The sequence below is a fragment of the Lithobates pipiens genome, unplaced genomic scaffold (assembly GCF_037356315.1).
Source record: "Lithobates pipiens isolate NorthernLeopardFrog02 unplaced genomic scaffold, aLitPip1_a1.2 Scaffold_8, whole genome shotgun sequence".
NCBI classification, from domain to species: Eukaryota; Metazoa; Chordata; class Amphibia; order Anura; family Ranidae; genus Lithobates; species Lithobates pipiens.
The window spans coordinates 135,084,563-135,108,944 of NW_027507903.1; the positions used below are offsets into that span (position 1 = coordinate 135,084,563).

At 42.2% G+C, this 24,382-nt stretch overlaps 1 protein-coding gene across 8 annotated transcripts in view; it reads left to right on the forward strand.

Moving 5' to 3' along the window:
• TNPO3 (transportin 3) overlaps nt 1-24,382 on the forward strand; it is a 90,834-nt gene that overhangs the window by 40,163 nt on the left and 26,289 nt on the right. For 5 of the 8 annotated variants that reach the window (XM_077469502.1, XM_077469495.1, XM_077469497.1 and 2 more), the window contains exons 7-11: nt 11,991-12,129; nt 14,618-14,764; nt 16,540-16,647; nt 21,154-21,245; nt 21,819-21,872. In XM_077469502.1, coding sequence (XP_077325628.1) covers nt 11,991-12,129; nt 14,618-14,764; nt 16,540-16,647; nt 21,154-21,245; nt 21,819-21,872 — 540 coding nt within the window. The remainder of the gene's footprint in view (nt 1-11,990; nt 12,130-14,617; nt 14,765-16,539; nt 16,648-21,153; nt 21,246-21,818; nt 21,873-24,382) is intronic. The other 3 variants (XM_077469499.1, XM_077469500.1, XM_077469501.1) reach the window with 1 other exon arrangement.

Here is a 24,382-nt window from a genome sequence, read left to right on the forward strand (position 1 = left end):
CAGCAGTTCGCATAGGGCAGTGTGAACTGCCGCCGGGAGGCATGCGATGCGGGAACCCGCCGTGCATTCGTGGCGTTCCCGCATCGCTCCAGTGTGAACCCAGCCTAATAAGCGATCGTTTTTCTGATTGCTGTATTAGTGTCACAGGTGACGCTAGTTAGGCAGGTAGGTATTTAGGTTCGCCGCAGCTTTTTATAGCGCCAGGGACCCCCATATACTACCGCATAAAGCCCCCTGATTGCCCCCTAGTTAACCCTTTCACCAGTGATCAGTGAACTGTTACAGGTGACGCTGATTGGTTAGTTATTTTTTTTATAGTTTCAGGGCACCCGCCATTTATTACCTAGTCTCACTAGTGTACCCCTAAATTTAGGGGTGTCTACTTTCCAAAATGGGGTCATTTGGGGGGGGGGTTTGTGCCATCTTGTCATTTTATGGCCTTCAAAACTGTAACGCCCTTAGAAAGCCTGAAGGCGGTGCTTGGTTTTCGGGGCCCCGTACGCGGCTAGGCTCCCAAAAAGTCCCACATATGTGGTATCCCTGTACTCAGGAGAAGCAGCAGAATTTATTTTGGGGTGTCATTTCACATATGCCCATGGCATGCGTGAGCAATATATCATTTAGTGACAACTTTGTGAAAAAAAAAAAAAAAGTTTGTAATTTTCCCGCAACTTGTGGCAAAATATAAAATATTCCATGGACTCAACATGCCTCTCAGCAAATAGCTTGGGCTGTCTACTTTCTAAAATGGGGTCATTTGTGGGGGTTTTGTGCCATCTTGGCATTTTATGGCCTTCAAAACTGTAATAGGTAGTGAGGCGTGAAATCAAAAATTTACGCCCTTAGAAAGCCTGAAGGCGGTGCTTGGTTTTCGGGGCCCCGTACGTGGCTAGGCTCCCAAAAAGTCCCACATATGTGGTATCCCCATACTCAGGAGAAGCAGCAGAATTTATTTTGGGGTGTCATTTCACATATGCCCATAGCATGTGTGAGCAATATATCATTTAGTGACAACTTTGTGTAAAAAAAAAAAAAAAAATTTTTTTTGTCATTATTCAATCGCTTGAGGCAAAAAAATAAAATATTCAATGGGCTCAACATGCCACTTATCAATTTCCTCAGGGTGTCTACTTTCCAAAATGGGGTCATTTGGGGGGGTTTTGTACTGCCCTGCCATTTTAGCACCTCAAGAAATGAGATAGGCAGTCGTAAACTAAAAGCTGCGTAAATTCCAGAAAACGTACCTTAGTTTGTAGATGTGACAACTTTTGCGCAAACCAATAAATATACAGTTATTGACTTTTTTTTTACCAAAGACATGTGGCTGAATACATTTTGGCCTAAATGTATGACTAAAATTGAGTTTATTGGATTTTTCTAATAACAAAAAGTAGAAAATATCATTTTTTTTTCAAAATTTGCGGTCTTTTTACGTTTATATCGCAAAAAATAAAAATCGCAGAGGCAATCAAATACCATCAAAAGAAAGCTCTATTTGTGGGAAGAAAAGGACGCAAATTTTGTTTGGGTACAACATTGCATGACCGCGCAATTACCAGTTAAAGCAGCGCAGTGCCAAAGTGTAAAAAGACCTCTGGTCATTTACCAGCAAAATGGTCCGGTCTGAAGGTGGTTAATATTGAAAAATGTAAAGTAACTTACAATCTGAATGCAAGGTCATAGTAGGTGAGGCTCTGCTATGCAGCAAGCAAGGCTAAACAGGCTATTGGCATGCATTAAAAATGGGATTTACTTAACCACTTTCAGACCGGACCATTTTGCTGGTAAATGACCAGAGGTCTTTTTACACTTTGGCACTGCGCTGCTTTAACTGGTAATTGCGCGGTCATGCAATGTTGTACCCAAACAAAATTTGCGTCCTTTTCTTCCCACAAATAGAGCTTTCTTTTGATGGTATTTGATTGCCTCTGCGATTTTTATTTTTTGCGATATAAACGTAAAAAGACCGCAAATTTTGAAAAAAAATGATATTTTCTACTTTTTGTTATTAGAAAAATCCAATAAACTCAATTTTAGTCATACATTTAGGCCAAAATGTATTCAGCCACATGTCTTTGGTAAAAAAAAAGTCAATAACTGTATATTTATTGGTTTGCGCAAAAGTTGTCACATCTACAAACTAAGGTACGTTTTCTGGAATTTACGCAGCTTTTAGTTTACGACTGCCTATCTCATTTCTTGAGGTGCTAAAATGGCAGGGCAGTACAAAACCCCCCCAAATGACCCCATTTTGGAAAGTAGACACCCTGAGGAAATTGATAAGTGGCATGTTGAGCCCATTGAATATTTTATTTTTTTGCCTCAAGCGATTGAATAATGACAAAAAAAAAATTTTTTTTTTTTTTTACACAAAGTTGTCACTAAATGATATATTGCTCATGCATGCCATGGGCATATGTGAAATGACACCCCAAAATAAATTCTGCTGCTTCTCCTGAGTACGGGGATACCACATATGTGGGACTTTTTGGGAGCCTAGCCGCGTACGGGGCCCCGAAAACCAAGCACCGCCTTCAGGCTTTCTAAGGGCGTAAATTTTTGAGTTCACTTCTCACTACCTATTACAGTTTTGAAGGCCATAAAATGCCAAGATGGCACAAAACCCCCACAAATGACCCCATTTTAGAAAGTAGACACCCCAAGCTATTTGCTGAGGCATGTTGAGTCCATGGAATATTTTATATTTTGCCACAAGTTGCGGGAAAATTACAAACTTTTTTTTTTTTTTTTTTTTTTCACAAAGTTGTCACTAAATGATATATTGCTCACGCATGCCATGGGCATATGTGAAATGACACCCCAAAATAAATTCTGCTGCTTCTCCTGAGTACGGGGATACCACATATGTGGGACTTTTTGGGAGCCTAGCCGCGTACGGGGCCCCGAAAACCAAGCACCGCCTTCAGGCTTTCTAAGGGCGTTACAGTTTTGAAGGCCATAAAATGCCAAGATGGCACAAACCCCCCCCAAATGACCCCATTTTGGAAAGTAGACACCCCTAAATTTAGGGGTACACTAGTGAGACTAGGTAATAAATGAAGGGTGCCCTGAAACTATAAAAAAATAACTAACCAACCACCGTCACCTGTAACAGTTATATGGTGATCACTGGTGAAAGGGTTAACTAGGGGGCAATTAGGGGGCTTTATGCGGTAGTATATGGGGGTCCCTGGCGCTATAAAAAGCTGCAGCGAACCTAAATACCTACCTGCCTAACTAGCGTCACCTGTGACACTAATACAGCGATCAGAAAAACGATCGCTTATTAGGCTGGGTTCACACTGGAGCGATGCGGGAACGCCACGAATGCGCGGCGGGTTCCCGCATCGCATGCCTCCCGGCGGCAGTTCACACTGCCCTATGCGAACTGCTGGGAGTGTCAGTGAAATGTTACTGACACCCCCAGATCAGTTCGCATATCGCAGTGCGATCTGCAAACTCGGATCGCATGGTGTGAACACCCATGCGATCCGATTCTGCTGCGGGCCAAAAAAAGGGTCCCGTGCGAATTTGTGGCGGGTGCGGCGAATGGCTGAACTCGAATCGCACAGAGATCGGATGTGATTTGCACTGCAGTGCGGTGCGAATCACATCCGTTCTCATAAACCGCTGCAATGTGAACCCAGCCTTAGTGACACTGGCGACGGGGGGTGATCACGGGGTTAAACCTTTATTGGGGGGGTTAGGGGGGTACCTTAGAACTAAAGGGGGCTAACCCTAACTGCCCTAACAGTTATTAGTCACAAATGACACCCGCCGGGTGATCAGGGGGTTAAACCTTTATTAGGTAATAAATGGCGGGTGCCCTGAAACTATAAAAAAATAACTAACCAACCAGCGTCACCTGTAACAGTTATATGGTGATCACTGGTGAAAGGGTTAACTAGGGGGCAATCAGGGGGCTTTATGCGGTAGTATATGGGGGTCCCTGGCGCTATAAAAAGCTGCGGCGAACCTAAATACCTACCTGCCTAACTAGCGTCACCTGTGACACTAATACGGCGATCAGAAAAATTATCGCTTATTAGGCTGGGTTCACACTGGAGCAATGCGGAAACGCCGCGAATCCGCGGCGGGTTCCCGCATCGCATGCCTCCCGGCGGCAGTTCACACTGCCCTATGCGAACTGCTGGGAGTGTCAGTGAAATGTTACTGACACCCCCAGATCAGTTCGGATATCGCAGTGCGATCTGCAAACTCGGATCGCATGGTGTGAATACCCATGCGATCCGATTCTGCTGCGGGCCAAAAAAAGGGTCCCGTGCGAATTTGCGGCGGGTGCGGCGAATGGCTGAACTCGAATCGCACAGAGATCGGATGTGATTTGCACTGCAGTGCGGTGCGAATCACATTCGTTCTCATAAACCGCTGCAATGTGAACCCAGCCTTAGTGACACTGGCGACGGGGGGCGATCACGGGGTTAAACCTTTATTGGGGGGGTTAGGGGGGTACATTAGAACTAAAGGGGGCTAACTCTAACTGCCCTAACAGTTATTACAGTCACAAATGACACCAATGCAAAAAAAAAAAAAAAGACATTGGTGTCACTGTGACTGGGGGGCAGGGGTAATTGGGGGGGTGATCGGGGGGTAAAGGGGGGGGTGTGAGTGTGCCTGGCATGTTCTACTGTGTGTGTAGAGTGTTGGTGCAACTCACCGATCCGCTCTCCTCCGTGTCGGAACGAAAAATACCGACACGGAGGAGAGAATACATCACTTCCTCTCCTGTGTTTACATTACAGGAGAGGAAGTGATGTCACCGGGGATTTCTATTCGTCGGGAGCGATCGCGAGGGGGTGGCCATGAATGAATGGCCGCCCCCTCGTCCCGGATCGCTCCCGGACGAAAACCGACCGCCGCAGGCACCGGGCGGGGGCCCGATCGGGCCCCCGACCCGCGGGAGGCAAGGGACGTACATGTATGTCCTTATGCCTGCCCGTGCCATTCTACCGACGTACATCGGCGTGCGGCGGTCGGCAACTGGTTAAAATATAAAACTATAATTCTACAACTTTACCTGAATCTGTGGTTCCGCCATGTCTTAAGTGTGCCACCCCCCTTAAGGAATGGCTTGTGCATGTGGGCACCTCTTTATGAAATAAGTAGATCATCTATCAACACATTGGCTGCTTTGCCAAATTTGATACTGGCTTGACATTTCTGGTTTGGCTCTGGTTGACCTAGCAATGGACAGAATTTTGGGGTAGGTTGACATTTGCAATATTTTTATATTCACAGTCAAGGTATAATAGCCAGCTGTTAACACGCTGTGTTCTCATACCTGCCCCTTCTGCCAACTTAAGGGCTTGGGCTTGCCTTGGGCTGTATAGTGCTGGACATTATAAAGAGAATAATAATCTGCTAAAGGGCTCTTTACTTTTAGAGCGAGGAAGATGTGGAACTCCTTTCCACAGTTGATAGTGACAAATGTATTTAAAATAATTGAATAGTTTTGGATGTGTTCCGTGAACACAATGTACAAAGAGATTGAAAATAGTGACATAAACACACACAGGTTGAACTGGAAGGACCAGTGTCTTCATTCAACCTTAACTGTAACTGTATATATGTATTTATACATAGTCACATCTCTTCACTCTATCAGTATCAATATGATCTTGGTACAGGTTGCATGGCAGATTGATCCAGCAATCGCCCTATCCTATAATTGTTGGCAAGCTTTAAAGCCTTGATACAACAGTCACTTTGAATTACTGCAAGGGGTCATAGGGGCACAAAGTATTTAATTGTTGCACAGTTCTTCACGTGTTAACAATTCACTTGGGTGCTCCCAAAGCTTAAAGTGCAATTCCATTGATATTAGTTATGTGCTAATGCTGTCCAGCAAACATTACAACTGAGGTAATGTTAGAAACTCTGTTTAATTAAGATGGCCATATATGGATAAAATCTCGGCCAGTCCCCGCTGAACGAACCAAGATGCGATCCATCTATAGGCAGGCTGGTTGTACTGAAGTTGATCCATCGATCACCTTCAAGAGGGATTCCACCAAAAATACTACAGCTGCTGACTTAATAAATGGACACTCGCCTGTCCCGGGTTCCAGCGATGCCGAGGCCCATCGATCGCTCGGCTCTCGGCTGCTGGCGCCACCATTCTAGGTGAGGGAATCAGGAAGTGAAGCGAATCGGCTTCACTTCCTGGTTCCCTACTGCGCATGCGCGAGTCGTGCCGCGCAAAAGGAAATCTCCGCGCTGTCACTGGGACCCGTGTGTGTCCCAGCAGACAGCGCGGCAGGGCAGGAAATGGCGTAGACTCGCACGGGAGTCTATGCCCGGAAGTGGGTGTAAATACCTGTCTTTGACAGGTATCTCCACCCCCCTCCCCCCTGAAAGGTGTCAATTGTGACACCGGAGGGGGGGAGGGATCCGATCAGCGGAGGTTCCACTTTAGGGTGGAATCCCGCTTTCAGTACAACCAGCCTGTCCGATTTTTGTTTTTTTGCACACAATCATTGCCTGCTAACAGTGATTTTGTTCTGCTGCCAGGGAAGGCTCTCCGCCAGCAGAACACAGTAGCACTGTGGGAGGGATTCCCCCATCAACACTAACTGTTAATGGGGGAAATCAAACTTTTTTTTTTTTTTTTTTTTCTTTTCTTCTACCTTAGGTGAAAGGAAACAAAAATTGTATTGTCTATGTTGCTAAACTAATTTTTTTTATATTAAAATAAAAACCATGTTCTACTTACCTGCTCTGTGCAGTGTTATTGCACAAAGTGACCCCAATTCTCCTTTTCTGGGGTCCCTGTCAGTGATCTTGGGTCCTCTTCTTTTGAGGGACTACCATAGCCAGCCACTGGCTATAGGGAGAGGTAGAAGTTCTGTGCAGTCTGCTACAGCCTAGTTGCAGAAAGCTTCTGGCTCATGTTCTGTGTGAGCATGCTTCCTGAAGGTTGTGTTGTGTAACTTTTTTTTTCTTTCTCTTTGTAACTAGTCAAAATTCACACTTTCTAGGTAGCCTCTTTGTATGCAAGAGACTGCAAAAAAGAGAACCGATTGCCAGCAAAAGGAAATGTGGTGGGCCAGCATATTACCTGAATGAAAATACTCATTGGGGTCATACTTAAGTTTGAAAATATTCTAGAGGTTTCCGCATTCATTGAGAGCCTTTATATTTTGATGCTGCTTATCCATTGCGGAAAAGTTCTTTTGCACCCTCCTCCAGTTACCTGATTTCCCAGAGAAGGCAAAAGCGACTCTGAAGCTGCTTCCACTTAGTAATGCTGCTCAGCTTCTTTGGACACTATGGCCTGTCTTTAGAAAGCCATTGCAGGCTGTGTGACAGAGGTGCACTGCGACTCTCAAAATCCTATTTAAATCAAAATTGGCACAGACCTTGGCAAGTGATGGTAATCTTAGGCTCCCTTCACACTCCTATGGTGCTTGGACACACAGTACATTAATGTGTTACATAGCACATTTATTATATGTTGTGTTAGGGCAGCGTATGCATTCAAATGGCCTACATAGCACATTAAAACACACCTGTACTTTTTTGGGAAGAGCCCATGCCACAGCACTTTACTGTGTGTTGTAGTGCGCTAAAGCACGTGTGCGCTCAAGGTGCACTCCGGTGCCTTTAGGAATTAATGGCAGAACAGCACAGCCTTATACAGAGCTTAAGAGTTGATAAACAGCTCTGTGAAAAGTGCTAAGAACTAATGGCAATTATCACTTTCTGGAAATTTGCTTTACCTTCCCCAACATAAAATTTTCCTGACTTTTCAAGTCTCCTTTTTATAGGACTCCACTCAGAGGTGTGCTTTCTTGTGTTTCTTCTTCTTTTTATTTCTGTTCCATGCATTCCAGTAATGGCCATTATCTGACTGCACCTAAATATTTCTGTTCAGTTTCTATCTACTTTTTTTGTTTTTTTCTTTTTCAAGAAAAGCCAAATATATGATGACCTAATAAAACGGAGAGAATGAGCTTAAGTTTCAAACCCCTCCCTGTGCTGTCTAAAAAAAATGGTCTAGTTTACCATTTTTAAAATTACTTTTACTCGTCCTAACTAAATAGTTTTGGTTTTCTTTCTCATCTATTGAGGGACTCCTATATTGTCTGGCTATGCTAATGATTACAGTATAATCCAAATTGTAGGCCAGCCTGTGATACTCATCCTCTACTCAGCATGCCTCTGTGTTTGCTAGTGTCCTAGGAAGACAGACAACTTTTCTAGCCAACTTTTGGTAATTTTTTCTTTTTTTTCTTTTGAGTTTCATTATGGATTTCTTCTTCCATTGCCATTGATCAAAATTCTTTACTGAATTGCTGCTTGAGCTGGCCGCTCGATGGCAGCTACCAAGTTGGGCCTTTCCTCATCTTGACTTTGGACTGCCATACTTGGATCCCGCTGGACTGAATATTGTGGGGCTGGCCTGGAATGTAACCAGGCATCGGGTTCTGCTTGTGGTGCTTTCCAGGCATTGAGTACTGCTGCAGAATCATCTTCAGGTTCAGAAGTGTAGCATTGCTCAGTGCTTGCACTGTCTCTGAACTGTGAGTAGGTAGTCTCCTGTCATCACCTTGAAAATGTAATGGGTAATTTCAGCTCTTATTGCTGCAGTATGCATTACCTTTCATGTGAAGGAATTGGCCTAATGCCTCTAGCTTTTCAGGGTCCCTACAGCTGCAGGCCTCCCACCCCACCCACTATACAAGGTATTTCTCTGTGCGGACTTGATGCACGCTGTAGGGTCCTGGACCTCATCTGAGAGTGTGTTTTGTAACTGTTCTGCTTTGTGAGAGAATTTGTTGAAGGTGGATCTGCCAGCAATTTGCCTTCACAGAAAAAACAGTAAAATTGTAGAGTGTGCATGAATAAAAAAAAAATTCATTCTTGCCTACATGGCTTCAGCCCTGATCCCAGCTGCAGCTGTTCTCTGCCAGCTCTACATCGAGAACTGAGTGATCTATGACCGCTCATCGTTCAGGTCTCAGTATTCGGTCTGCAAAGAGCCGATGACTGAAAGTCACCGACTTTCTACTCTGCCCCTACAGCACTCGCTGGAGCTCTGGGCTGAGAAAAGGGCGGGAACGACTGGCTCAGTCTCCCAGCAGCATGAGACTTTTAGGGACTTGCCCTCATCAGGGGCATTCCTAAACCTTTGACTTAAGGTCCTGGATAGGCAGGATTGTTTTTCAGAAGAATCCCTATGGTATTTACCGAGAGGCACCTTTTGTTTATCAGAGGGATTGTATTGGCTTCCTCTTCAGTTCTGGTTGCTCCCATCTCAGGCCAAGTTCTAATTTTCATCTCCTGTCTACCCCTTTGGGGGTGATTTATTTGTGCCCTGTTCTTTCAGTGATATTGACTTCATGGGAAACCAATCCCGAATTCTTTTGCAGACTCGACAATCACTTCATACGTTTTGTAGACTTTTATTCTAGCTGTGTTTTTTTATTTTTTTTTGTTTTGTTTTTTAAGTCTAGTTAGATTTTCTTAGATTGGTTGCCTGGCCAAACATTCTCTTAGACTGGGTGGTCTTGTCCCTTGTTTGTGGGGCATCAGGGGTGTAAAGGTTTAGAGCCTTCCTTTTTAGATTGGCTTGTCTTTCTTGCAAGGACCTGTGTTTTTTTTTTTATTTTTTTTATTTTTTTTTTTTTTTGGCTTGGGTTCCTTCTCGGGACCTGCTCCCTTTTAAGGATTTTACCTGGTTTCTTGTTTATCACATCAGGTTGTGGGTCTTTTATTCCCTGCGTGAGAATTTGTTGTTCACCAGTTGTTGTTTTTTTGTGTTGTTTTTTTTATTTATTTATTTATTTTTTGTGGGTTCTGGTTGATCAGCTTCTCTTGTGGTCCAGGTTTTGGTGTTTTCATTTTGTGTGAAGTTATTCCCGTCTGGTGGTGACCACCTATCTTGGGTTTGAGAATCCGATTCTCTGCATCCTCGCTGTAGTTGTATGGAAGGGCTCCCCTATATGGTAGGAGGTCGGCCTTAATTGCCTCAGATTTGGGTGCTGGAGGTTGTCTCTATTTTTGTCTCTGAAATTACTTAACACCCCCAGAATGTTATATATTTTCTAAACGCCTAGGCCAGTGATGGCGAACCTTGGCACTCCAGATGTTTTGGAACTACATTTCCCATGATGCTCAACTACACTGCAGAGTGCATGGGCATCATGGGAAATGTAGTTCAAAGGTTCAAAAACATCTGGGGTGCCAAGGTTCGCCATCTTTGGCCTAGGCTCTGTAGAATAAAAAGATGGTTGTTCCAATTTATGTTGCCTGATATATGCGCAACTCTTAATTTTATATTTTCAGTAAAAAAAATAGACTTCAATTATTTTAATGCACAGTCTCCCCCCCCCCCCCTTTAATTTTTTTTTATTATAAAATATAAGATGGGGTGAAATTGAGTGAATAGTTACCAAATAAGTCAAACTTCAAAACAAACTGCGCTTGTAAAAATTTAAAAATGATGGTACACAAAATTACTAGACAATGCTTTGAATACATTTACAGCTCATCTATTTAGAGTAAACTGTACATTTTAGAAACCTAGTACCTGTTCCTTCTCTTTTTTTTTTTTTTTTTTTTTGTAGACCTACAATTAGTGCTCTCACTCCAACATGTGGGGCTATATATAGCATGTGTTGCTCAATAACTATTTACATACCTGTGCGCACCCTATGCATGCGTTAGCATTTATAGGTGTATGCAGGGTCATGGGGGCACTTTTAAATTGTTTTGGTGTTTTTTCATAGACAGCAAGTAGTGTAAGCATACTGCAAGTGCTGTGAAAGTGATCGTGTGGCTATACAGCTGCTTGGATCACATTTACATTACATTTAGGAGTCGGCTGAACAAAAAAGCAATGAGCTTGTTTTAAACCCTTTTTGACTCTGGTCCTACTATGGACATCCAGAAACCTGAAGTAGTTTGACTAAAGTAAATGAAATGTATAGTTATTTAGACTACTCGTTTCAAAAAGATTTTGACATATATACTGTATGAGTTTATATGTTTGACCATCATGTGAGTGTTTGCATTGAGCTCCAGAAAGTTGGTTATGGATCTGAATACCCAGATATTCAGTTCAATTTTAACATTAGTCCCACTTCTGTTCCAGCTCTAAAACGTATCTAAAACGTATTTTTTGCAAGTTAAAATGATCTAGTCTATATTTATGCTATGGAACCATCTTCTGGGCTCCGCTGCCTGAGACATGCCAAGCCCTAAAGCAAAATGTATGGAAACAGAATGTGAATGACCTCTAGCTCTTTCACTCCTGTTAATGCCCTGTACACACGGTCAGACTTTCCAATGGAAAATGTGCAATCGGATCTTGTTGGAAATTCCGATCGTGTGTGGGCTCCATCTGACTTTTTCCGTCGGAATTTTAGACACACAAAAGTTTGAGATCTGAATCTAAAATTTTCCGACAACAAAATCCAACCATTTAAATTTCTTATCGTGTGTAGAGGATTCCGACGCACAAAGTTCCACGCATGCTCAGGATAAATTACGAGAGGAAAGCTATTGGCTACTGGCCTCTTCTATAGTCCCGTCGTACGTTGCCTCATTCTGAACGATCAAATTTTCCGACATCTTTGTTGCAACCGTGTGTATGCAAGACGAGTTCGGGCCAAAATCTGTCGTAAAAAATCAGATGGATTTTGTCGTCGGAATGTCCGGCATTACTGTTTAGGAAGACAAATGGTATAGGAGCACATCAGGCTTTCTGTCTTCATTAGCTCCCTCCTTCACAGCTTTGAAGTATACGGTTATTTAAACTGCAGTAAATACATGCTTTGTGGAGAAATTAAGAGGGGAAAATGAGGTGCAGGACTTTTATTTTCCCTTGAAGTTAGCAGTGAGATTTGTCTTATGTGAAGACATGTAATAGTTCTTAGGATCGGACGCTTGGTGATAAGTGGTGACAGTGAACTTTTTATGTAATATGGTGCACTTACCGTAACTGTATTCTGTTTTTATCTTTTCAGGGTGTTAAATTACTGTAGGATGTTTACGGAACTGTGTGAAACCTTTTTGGAGAAAATTGTGTCGACTCCAGGGCATGATCTTGGAAACCTGCGAACCCTGGAACTTCTCCTAATCTGTGCTGGCCACCCACAGTATGAGGTAATCTGATTTACTCTCAAATTTGGCAGAAAATATTAAAGTGGTTCTATATTATTATTATTAGTATTATTATTATTATTCAAGATTTATATAGCGCCAACAGTTTACGCAGCGCTTTACAATGTATAGGAGGGACAACACAATTACAGTATAATACAAAAGGTACAGGAGGGCCCAGCTCGTAGAGCTTACATTCTAAAGGGAGGGGGTGGTGATACAAAAGGTAATAGCTGCAGAGAATGATTTGATGGATGAGTTTTCAGGGAACTCCTAAAGGTGGACAGGGTAGGGGCTGATCGGACAGACTGGAGCAGGGAGTTCCAGAGGATGGGAGAGGCTCTGGAGAAGTCTTGAAGGGGAACATGAGAGGAGTTAACAAGGGAGCTAGAAAGCAGAAGGTCCTCGGAGGAGCAGAGGGGACAATTTGGGCGATATCTGCAGATGAGGTTGGTGATGTAGATGGGGGCAATGTTGTGGATGACTTTGTATTTTATGGATAGCATTTTGAATTTTACATGGTGGGTTAGACACAGGAAGGATATAGATAGAGAGATATATCTCTATCTCTCTCTATCTCTCTCTCTATCTATATCCTTCCTGTGTCTACCCCACCATGTAAAATTCAAAATGCTATCCATAAAATAAAATAAGAGAGAGATAGAGAGATCTATCTATCTATCTATCTATCTATCTATCTATCTATCTATCTATCTATCTATCTATCTATCTATCTATCTATCTATCTATCTATCTATCTATCTATCTATCTATCTATCTATCTATCTATATATATATATATATATATATAATATGTGTGTGTGTGCTACTAGGAGGGGGTACGGCAGGTAAAATTGGTTTAGAAAAAACTTGAACTGCAAGGATGTAGAGTTTTTAACCACTTCAATACCAGGCACTTCCTGCCCAGGACAATTTTCCGCTTTCATTGCTGTTGCAATTTGACAATTGCGTGGTCATACAACACTGCATCCAAACTAAATTTTTATTATTTTCTTCCCACAAATAGAGCCTTCTTTTGGTGGTATTTGATCACCTCTGTGGTTTTTATTTTTGGCTAAACAAACAAAAAAAAATTATTTTTTGAATAAAAATTTTTTTTCTTAGTTTCTGTCATAAAATTTTGTTTTCTCCTTCGCTGATGAGGCAGCACTGATGAGGAGACACTGATATGTAGAATTGATGGGCACTGATAGCACTGATGGGCAGCACTGATGATGAGGTACTGACAGGTTTTACTGCTGGGCATTGATTTGCACTGTGGTGGGCACTGAGACTGAGGGGCACTGATTAGCCGCTGTTGGGGACTGATTGGCACATCTGATGGGGGGGCTGTGCTGATAGTTAATCTGCTGATTATCAGCACAAGACACCCCCTCTGACAGGAAGAGCTGCCGTCAGCTGCCTCTTTGTGCTCTCCCTGTCAGCACAAACCGAGGAATGCCGTTTAACAGCACTTCCTGGTTCACACGATGATCAGCTGTGATTGGGCACAGCTGATTACTTGGTAAGATCAGCTGTGATTGGGCACAGCTGATTACTTGGTAAGAAGCCTCTGTCAGAGGCCCCTTACCATGATCGGAGATGCGGCGTGTCAGAATGACACGCTGCAACCACCGCTCTGCGGGCGCGTGCCGGCATGTTATTTTGCTGGACGTCATATGACACCCAGTCAGGATAACAGAACCTCTTCCCGACGGTCAATCTGCTATAGGCTGGGCGGGAAGTGGTTAAAGGATAAGTTCACTCCACAGAAAAATAATAAATGCATATATTTATGAGCATTTATTATTGGTTCCTGAAAAACAATGCACCCACTATCAGTAGATCACGGATGCAATGTGGGCTCCTGCAAGACAAACTTCCAGCCCATACCTTTTTGTATTGGCTTTCTGTTTGAATGATGGAGGACATATCAGTGGACTAAGAGTGCTCATCAGTGCACCTGCAGCTTATTGAAATCACCAATTCTGTCTGCTGCCGTGCCAGATGGTACTTTGTAGTTTATTCATTCAGAGGAATCTGTGAATGAATGATACGGCTGTGTAGACGGAGTGACAATGGGTGTGGGGAGAAGAACCCCTGCCTGTTGTCACAGGAGGTGGGGGGATTGGGAGGAGAGGGGTCAGGAGCTGGAACATGTTACATGTTCCTCACTAAATACAGCTGGAGTATGTAACATGTTCCAAAGCTGAACTTGGCCTTTAAGGGAATTTTCACGTAGATAAACTTCATGCTAATTGGCAAGACTTTTAATGCATGTTTTCCAGCATAAGAGAACCAGAGTCTGAAAATGTGAGTTTGTTTATATATTTAGGATTTTTTTTATTTTATAGCCCCCCCCCCTTATTTGTATTTATTTTTTATTCATTTATTTGTGTTTGTTTTATGCACCTCTTTGTGCATGTTGACTTTTTGGTTCTACTACCTTCATAAACTATTTTTTATTTTTTTTTGTCTACTCTTTTAACAGGTGGTTGAAATCTCCTTTAACTTTTGGTACAGACTTGGAGAACATCTTTATAAAATAAATGATGCCGTGCTGAATAGTATCTTTAAACCATATATACAACGGCTTCTCCATGCCTTAGCTAGGCACTGTCAGCTCGAACCAGACCATGTAAGTTGTCATGACATGTTATTCCTCATCTCCTTTTTCAATTTCAATATTTTTATTAGAATTTTGTGGAAAAAGAGTAGTGTACAACGCTTACACCAACAGTAGTATTGGAAAAGATATAGAAGATATAGTCCCACAGCTCAGGTGGGTGATATAAACGTGTCAATGGCAGGCAGAGCCAACAAAATAAAATATCGTAATATCAGCTTCTATCGATAACTGAACCCAAAAAGCATGTCTGACACACAAAGATAAACCAGCCTATCAGGGCACTGAGATAAACCCACGCAAGGGACATGGGGGGGGGGGGGGGAGCCGGCATGGGTCGCAAACGCTTCCAGATATTTCATATCACATAGCAAATATGAAAATCTTGAAGAGAGCCCACAACCCCAACCCACGCTCTTTAAATGTCTGAAGGTTAGAGGTATTTTAGCCAAGGGTCCCAAACGCGATAAAACCTAGCAGATCTGTCTTTCAGTATGCTGACCAGCTTTTCATGTAACATGATCCAGGTCAGCTTACTTTTCATAACTGACAAGTCTACTATCGGTTTCTTCCAGGCAGTTGCTATAGCAACTAGTAAGCACTAGCTTTAGTGTGAAACGCGTCAGCTGTTAGCATCTTTCGCTGTGATGTCATTTGCTGTGTCCTAAATATTGTTTGAATAAAGCATAATTTTAGCATTGGAGTGCGGCCGTCCAGAGTTCTGTCATTATCCACGTTATCTGCATGCTGTGGCTCGCACCCGGATCCCTTCACCTGGAGCAATTATCTGAGTTCCCATCACCTGCCTTTGAGCGGTGGTGTATATCTCTCCTATACACATAATATATATATTATAAATTTATCACGCTAAAAAGTTAACTCTAATTACCATTGGCACATCAATTACTGACCAATCGTCTTACAGATCCAAATTCATCCAATTGTACATTAAATGATTGAAATGTGTCCAAAAATATTATGAATCCCCCGGTCCTATTATATACCATCCAGTCATATAACAGTTTCTTCTAGACGTTACATCATTCCCTATGTCACATGGAATGACCAGATGCATCAGGAAAGATAAGATTAGACTTTCCATTACATAGCGGACATAGCCCATAGTTTAATTAAATTTATCTTAAGATGCCCGCTGGCATTGTACCAACATAGATGACTTGCTCTCTGATTTCAGATGAACAAGTGATAAACAGTCTAGAACAGTGTTTCTCAACTCCAGTCCTCAAGGTACCCAAACAGGTCATGTTTTCAGGATTTCCCTCAGCTGAAACAGCTGTGGTAATTACTAAGGCAGTGAAACTGATCAAATCAACTGTGTAAAATAGCCTGAAAACATGACTTGTTGGGGCGCCTTGAGCACTGGAGTTGAGAAACACTGGTCTAGAACATGCCTGGACATGTTTCTATAGTATATGTATAAAAGAATATACAGCTCGTTGTGGGGGCACTCAGCAGGAGGGAGGAGCCAGGAGCGCCAGTGAAGGACCTGAGAAGAGCAGGATCGGGGCTCCTCTGTGCAAAACTACTGCACAGAGCAGGTCGGTATAACATGTTTGTTAGTAAAGTCGTGTTTTTTTTTTTTGTTTTGTTTAGTATCACTTTAAAGTATTCTGATGTCTTGTTTAATAATTATTAAAATGTATAAAATTTGGTGGTAAGTGTGTGTGTGTGTGTGTGTGTGTGTGTATATGTATGTATGTATGTATGTATGTGTATATATAGTGTGTGTGTTTTTATATATATTCTTGTTAACTATTTTTTTACAGGAAGGGGTTCCTGAAGAAACAGATGACTTTGGAGAGTTCCGTATGCGAGTTTCAGACCTGGTAAAGGACCTGATCTTTCTGGTGGGCTCCATAGAATGTTTTTCTCAGGTATATCAGTTATTAAACCATAACAATATCTCTGTAATTTGTATATTCCTGTGGTGAACCGTAAACCTATTTGATCGCAGTGGTTCAGGGCTGCCTTTTTAACCACTAAGTACAGACACTTCCACCCCCTTCCTGTCCAGGCCATTTTTTAGATCTCGGAGCTGTCTGAATGACAGCACTGTACCAAAATAAACATTTTTATAATTTTTTTTTTGAGACAGCTCTTTCTTTTGGCGGTGTTTAACCACTTTAGCCCCGGAAAAATGTACCCCCTTCCTGACCAGAGCACTTTTTGCGATTCGGCACTGCGACGTTTTAACTGACAATTGCGCGGTTGTGCGACGTGGCTCCCAAACAAAATTGATGTCCTTTTTTTCCCACAAATAGAGCTTTCTTTTGGTGGTATTTGATCACCTCTGCAGTTTTTATTTTTTTGCGCTATAAACAAAAAAGAGCGACAATTTCGAAAAAAAGTATTTTTTACGTTTTGCTATAATATATAATATTATATAATATAATTTTTTTTTTCCTCAGTTTAGGCTGATACATATTCTTCTACATATTTTTGGTAAAATAATCTCAAGCGATTGGTTTGTGCAAAAATGATAGCTTTCAGAAAATAGGGGATAGTTTTATGGCTTTTTTATTTATTTTTTTTAAATGGGGGCGATCAGCGGTTTTTATCGTGACTGCAACATGGCAGACACTTTGGAAATTTTTTACACATTTTTGGGACCATTATCATTTATACAGCAATCAGTGCTATACAAATGGACTGATTCCTGTGTAAATGACACGCAGTGAAGGGGTTAACCACTAGGTGGCAATGTAGCGGTTAAGTGTGTCCTGGGGCATGTTTCTAACTGGGGGGGCGTGGCTGTGTGTTTCACTGATCTCTGCTCCGATCACAGGGAGCAGAGATCGGTGACTCTGTCACTAGGCAGCATGGGGAAATGCCTGTTTGCATTGGCATCTCCACGTTCTTCCTTCCCGTGAGGCCGCGGGACTTGCAACCCCGACTCACGGAGCTTGACGCGGGTGCGCGCACCCGCTGGCTGCCTCTTAAAGGGCAACGTACAGGTACATGATTCTGCCTGTACGAGCCCTAGTGCCGACGTATATTGGCGTGAGGCGGTCGCCAAGCGGTTAAACACCACTGGCCCCCCCCCCCCCCCCTAAATTTAACAAATACAGAAAATTTTGAAAAAAAACGAATTTTTCTTAGTTACTGTTATGAAATTTTGCAAATAACCTTTCTTCATAAATCTTGGTCAACATGTATTTTGCTACATTTCTTTGGTAAAAATAACTCAAGTGTGTGTGTGTGTGTGTGTGTGTGTGTTATATAGTTTGTGTAAAGGTTCTAGATTCTACAAGCAATGGTGTATGTATGCACGCGTGTGTGTATGTATGTATGTATATATATTTGAAAATTTATCATTCCTGATGTACTGACTGCCTATCGTTTCTTGAGGCCCTAAAATGCTACGACAATACAAATACCCCTCAGATTTTTGAAAGTAGATAGCCCAAGGTATTGGGCTTGGTGAGTTTTTTTGAAGTTATAATTTGTTCCAATTTTTGGGAAAATTAAGAAATCAAATACAATTTTTTTTTTTTCCCCCACAAAGTTGGTATTTTAAGTTACCGTATATACTCGAGTATAGGTCGATCTGAATATAAGCCGAGGCCCCTAATTTACCACAAAAACCTGGGAAAACTTATTGACACGAGTATAAGCCGGGGGTGGGAAATGCAGCAGCTACTGTAAGTGGCAAAGAGGGTCAACAATGCCCATCTGCAGCTGCATGTCTCACTGTGTTTATTGCATGCCTCCCTGTGTCCTGTGCAGATCTGCCTACTTCACTGTGTCCTGTGCAGATCTGCCTACTTCACTGTGTCCTGTGCAGATCTGCCTACTTCACTGTGTCCTGTGTAGATCTGCCTACCTCACTGTGTCCTGTGTATGCCTCCCTGTGTCTTGTGCAGATCTGCCTACCTCACTGTGTCCATTGCAGCCTACCTGTGCTAATCTTCATCCTTTGTGTCCTGTGCATGCCTCCGTGTGCCCATCTGCAGCCACCGATCAGCGTGTCATAAAAACATACGGCGGCCATTCCAGTATTCAAAAGCCGCGCCTCCTCTTCGTCTGTGATAGGTAGAACACTCAATTTCCCAGCAGTCAGTTTTCAGTCTATCACGGACATCCCCTCATCCTCGTCTGAGGTATGAGGATGAGGTGATGTCCGTGATAGGCTGAAAACTGACTGCTGGGAAATTGAGTGTTCTGCCTATCGGACGAGGAGGAGGCGCGGCTTTTAAATACTGGAATGGCCGCTGTATGTTTTTATGACATGCTGGCCACCGTCTGTCTACATGACATAATCAGGTAGGCAGACGGCGGTGACTCGAGTATAAGCCGAGGGGGGCACTTTCAGCCTAAAAAAAGGGCTGAAAATCTCGGCTTATACTCGAGTATATAACGTATTTCTCACATGCTCTGTGTGAGTTTTGGGGTGTAATTCTAAGTATGCCTATGCTATTCGTCCCGAGTATAAGGATTCCACATGTTTGAGACCCTTTCACAGCCCGAATGCATAAAGGGGCTCAAAATCATGGTAGCACCTAAATTATGCATCCTAATTTCCTGACTACCTATCATGTTTTTGGAGGCACTGGGACATTGGAAACACCCATAAAAATGACCCAATTTTGGAAAGAAAACACTCCAAGGTATCTTTTACCGAACTGCATAGTGAGTCTTTTAAAAATGTAATTTTTGCCACAAGTTTGTGGAAAATGCAGGAAAGGAAATAAACATATTTTATTAACAACTTAAAAAAAAATAAAAATACATGTCTAACGCACATTATAGACATACTTAGAATTACACCCCAAAACACCTCCTGCTACTCCTGAGTATGACGATATTACATTGGTGAGACTTTTTCACAGCCTAGTCAACACAGAGGGGCCCTAAATCCAAGGAGCACCTTCAGGCTTTATAGGGGCATAAATTACGCATCTCACAATCCTGGCTACCAATCACATTTTTGGAGGCCCTGGAGCACCAGGACAGTGGAAATGCCCATAAAATTACCACATTTTGAAAAGTATTTTCTAAGAGGCATGTGAGTGTTTTGAAGACTTCATTTTTTTCCCCACAAGTTGTGGAAGTTCTCTGCAGGGGATGGCTGGGACTGTTGTCTTGCAGGAACATAGCCAGTTGGACCTGCACCAAGGATGCTGGGACTAGTGCGGCATTGACCAGGGATGCTGAGACTGGTGTAGTAATCAGGGATGGTGTAACTGATGTGGAAGTGATTACGAACAATTTGACTGGTGTGGCGGTGATTAGGGAAAGTGGTGAAAGTTGCTGTTTTTTTTTGTTTTGTTTTTTTATATATATTTATATACAGTGTGTGTGTATATTTATATTTTATTTTTAACACATTACTCGAGCAATGCAGTGTCACTCTGGGGGGTTGATCAGGGATTTATTTTTATTTTTTTTACACACTTTTGCTTACTGATTGGCTGTGGTAAAACCTTGTGGTTGAACCACAGTTTTACTGGCCCTCAACCACAATCACTTAAAGCTGCAGAGGCAGCAGCTGGGGGTGTACACATGCCATGATGCTATGCTTTGGTGTTGAGCAGGGACACTAGGACTGGTGTGGTGTTGACGAGGGACACTGCCCTACTGACTGAGAGTGTCCACTTTTAAGGTAGGCTAAGTTTATTTTTTATTTTTACAGTGACATTTTTTTTTATTATTTATTTTGTTTTTACTAATTTGTTAAATCTTGCTTGTTAAGGTGGATGTAAAGGCTGAAGGTTTTTTCTTACCCTTTTTACCTTTACACCTGAAGGTAAAAAAAAAACATTCAGTGTGCAGCTCCCCCCTCAACCCTCCCCTAATGCTTAACTAAGCCTGATCTCTGTCCAGTAATGTGCACGAGACCCGAGGCTCTCCTGGGTCTCTCCCTAGTGATTGGCTGAGATGCAGGAGCTATTGGCTCCCACTGCTGTCAATCGCAGGCAGCGGGAGTGGGGGCGGGGCTGAGCCACACTGGGTGTCTTATTAACACAGTCTGCTCAGGAGTGACCATGCACGAGTGCCCACACAGAAAGAGGCTTGCTATGGGGGCACTCGGCAAGAGGGAGGGGCCCAGAGAAGAGGAGAATTGGGGCTACTCTGCAAAACCACTGCTCAGAGCAGGTAAGTTTTTTTATTTTTTTATTTATTTTTATTTTTTTATCATTTTTCCTTTACAATCGCCTTCGTTTCTTACACTTCTTTTTTTAAAAGGGCACTGAAACTCCGGTGATCTTTGATCTTTCATGTTGTTCAGGTAGATCTCCACTTCTCAAAGGTTGCCTACCCCTGCTCACAAAGAATGTATAGAGACAAAGAATGTCTTGTAACATAAATGTTCAGCGGTTATCTTTATTGTTATGATGTTGATTTTTCATTTATATATTTTTTTTTTCTTTTCTATGCAGTTGTATTCCACTCTGAAAGATGGAAATCCACCTTGGGAAGTCACAGAGGCTGTGCTGTTTATAATGGCTTCCATTGCTAAAAGTGTAGATCCGTAAGCATTACTGTACATTTTTTTTTTCCCTTCAAAAGTATCTAGTTTGATCATCTGTTGTTTGCCCTTCTTATAGAAAAAAAAAAAAAAAAACTTTTAAATGTATATAGCTTTGAGACCTTTTAAGTAAAATCTGCTCAGCCTACTTTTGGCAGTGGATACTAAATATGTACCAAGAAAGATTCCTTTAGCTTGGTTTATACTTCTGTGTTATAAAATGGAATGCTTTACTTTTTTCTTTCTTTTTTTTTTGTCAAACTCTGACCTGCATATGTATTGTGCTGTTGCATTATTTACATTCATTTTGGCTTTTCTGTGGGTATACAATTTAAAAAAATATATATATATTCTTTAGATAGTGGGGGGAAGTTTAGGAACCTTTGTCAGGCTTTTTTTGTTTTTAACTATTTCTTTAAATCAGCTGGGAGAAAGTTAGTTAGTTCATTTTTGTGTTTGTCCTGGTGAATATAGTCATGACTGTAAATAGAAGGGAAGTTTTCTGTTGACCAATGTCTAAGAATGGGTTTCCCATACTTTAGAGCGATTTCCTTTCACTTCCTGTTGTATTTACAGGACAGGAAGTAGAGGTAAATCTCCCCAACGGAACATAAGCCAAAAATCTGACAGGTATTTAAACTATTCCCTACTCTGTTCGAAACTATATAGTTGTTTTTGTTTTGTTTTTGTTGTTTTTTATTTTTATTTTGTGTTTTTTATTTTTTTAATTTTTTTTTATACCGCACACACAAAAACACAGATTTGTGGACTTTACCAAGCGCAGTTTGCTTGTGTGGGCAAATGTGATGTCTGTAAGTCCAGTTCCCAGGGTATTTGTGTACAAAATAGATCCTCATCAGTAAATATAAAGTAGTTTAATAAAGTACACATATCCTCATCAGTAAGTATGGAGATGACTGGGGTATAGTAATAGAAATATTAGAAACAAAGTATAAAATTTCACTCACATGATGGAAGAAGTAAATGGGCATGTCATCCAACTCCGAGTGGAGCCATCTGGGCAGCCATCAGGATATTGCAGAGATCGGAAGGGAATGCTGCTGGACTAGAGGCAGAGCTGCTACAGGAAGGTGCTGTCGCGTGGGTGCTGGCAACCAATCTGGAGTGCAAAGTGAGGTGATGCAAAGGTTTCCGGCTTCTGGGTAGTCTGCCAGTTGTTCCTCGGCTGGGGTTGGATGAGTCCATATGTAATATCATGTGAGATGGGCATGGTAACACGTTTCAGGGCTGAAAGGACTGCCCCTTTCTTAAACCAACAGGAGACTCCTATTCAGGGGGAATAAAGAGGACCCAAAGGCAGTGTTGGAGGCCACAGTAGATTTCTCGCCCTCAGGCTCCTATACACCTAGTCATGGCTTTATGATGTATACTTGACATCATTGATATGCTCACTGCTGGTGTGCACAAAAGCCTTGGCATTGTTTCTCTTGATTCTCCTCTGTCTCGCCTTGCCCCTTTGGGTACTAAGACACCCGCCAAGCCTAAAAAAGACTTTTCCTGTTAGAAATGGAATGGAAAATCTGACTATTGGGTAAAAATCTTTTTTTTGACTAACTCAATCGAGAGTCGTTGCCAAATTATTCGTTGGAAAGCATTTCACAAAAGTACCAGAAATTGGTAGAACCTGCTGTCTTTTCTCAGTTTTAAAGTGGTTGTAAAGGCAAAAGGTTTTTTCTTAATGCAAGCTATGCATTGAGGTAGTAAAAAAACCTTCTGTGTGCAGCAGCCCCCTTAATACTTACAAAGTAATATAGTGAAGCACTGATGAAAGATTAAATAATGAGATTATTTCCAATAAAAATTAATACAGTATATAAATGTGCAGATACACAACAAATTAAGATTGCCCAACAATAATGAAAAATGTAAGAAAACCAACAGTGTTGGTGCATATAAAGTGCTTATAGTCCATATAATATGGCAAAGAATAATGTGACACTGAATCTGGGAGAACTGGTTGTCTATAGATAATCCATCATCGTAAGGAAAGAGGCTTACCAGACAGGTTGAACCCAGCTAGGCGTTTGCCTGATGGGTCAACCAAGCTTTTGGTGCAACACACCCAAGGCAAGGTACAGCAACCACGACTTCCAATATAGACCAATCTGGGATCCGTTAAAGTAGTGACATCAATAGGTATCCACCAAAGGTATAATGATCTAAATTCATAAGCGGTCCCTCTCAATATGATATATGGCAAAAGGAGAAAAATTAGGCCACGTAGTTTTGATTCCGTTTTAAATGTAAAACCTTTATTGAAAAAAATGGTCACTTACATTGGAGAAGACATTAAAAGAATATGGATAAAACCAAGTAACGCAGTGGACGCATCAGGAGAGCCCGTCCCCTTAATACTTACCTGAGCCCATCTAGATCCAGCGGTGTTGCACGAGACTCGGTTGCCCGGGACTCACCCTCCCCTCTGGCTGAGACAGCAGCTCCCGCTATTGTCAGTCAGTGAGCCAATGAGGAGAGAGGGGGCAGGGCCAGGCCACGGCTTCATGTCTGAATGGACACAGGGAGCTGCGGCTCAGCTTGGGTGCCCCCACAGCAAGCCGTTCCTTCATTTAAAGGTCCTGCCTACAGCAGCCCAGTTATTTTTTGAAATCTACATTTGTCAAACCACAATTCATTCAAATTGGGCAATGAACAACCAACCCAATCCTGTATTCCTGGCCCATACTTAGAGCAGTTACCTTTTGCTTTGCTCTTTTGTGTGATGCCATAGAACAAGTCATGGCACAAATCTCCAGAATGGCTCCGATTTGGGTGTGGGTACATTTGCAGAATCTTGTTACTCAAAGTATGGCCACCTAAGGTTTCCTGTTAAAGATCTCACATGTATGCCCTTTGAAGGAGGACGTCTCTTTGGTTAGGCACTTGACAAATTCATCATGGATGTTGCAGGAGGACAGGCCGTTCCACAGTACATCCTCTGTGCTAGAGGGTGGTAGGCCCTTACCAAGGATTGCTTGTTGTCTGAAAGACTGTCAGAAGTGACTCGGGCATAGCAGAGGAAGGATCCACACCAAGTGCTATGGACTGTGACACGTACACCCTATATACATTTTCGTTTTAAAATGTTTACAATCTCAAAATATGTAGGCTAAGGACACCAC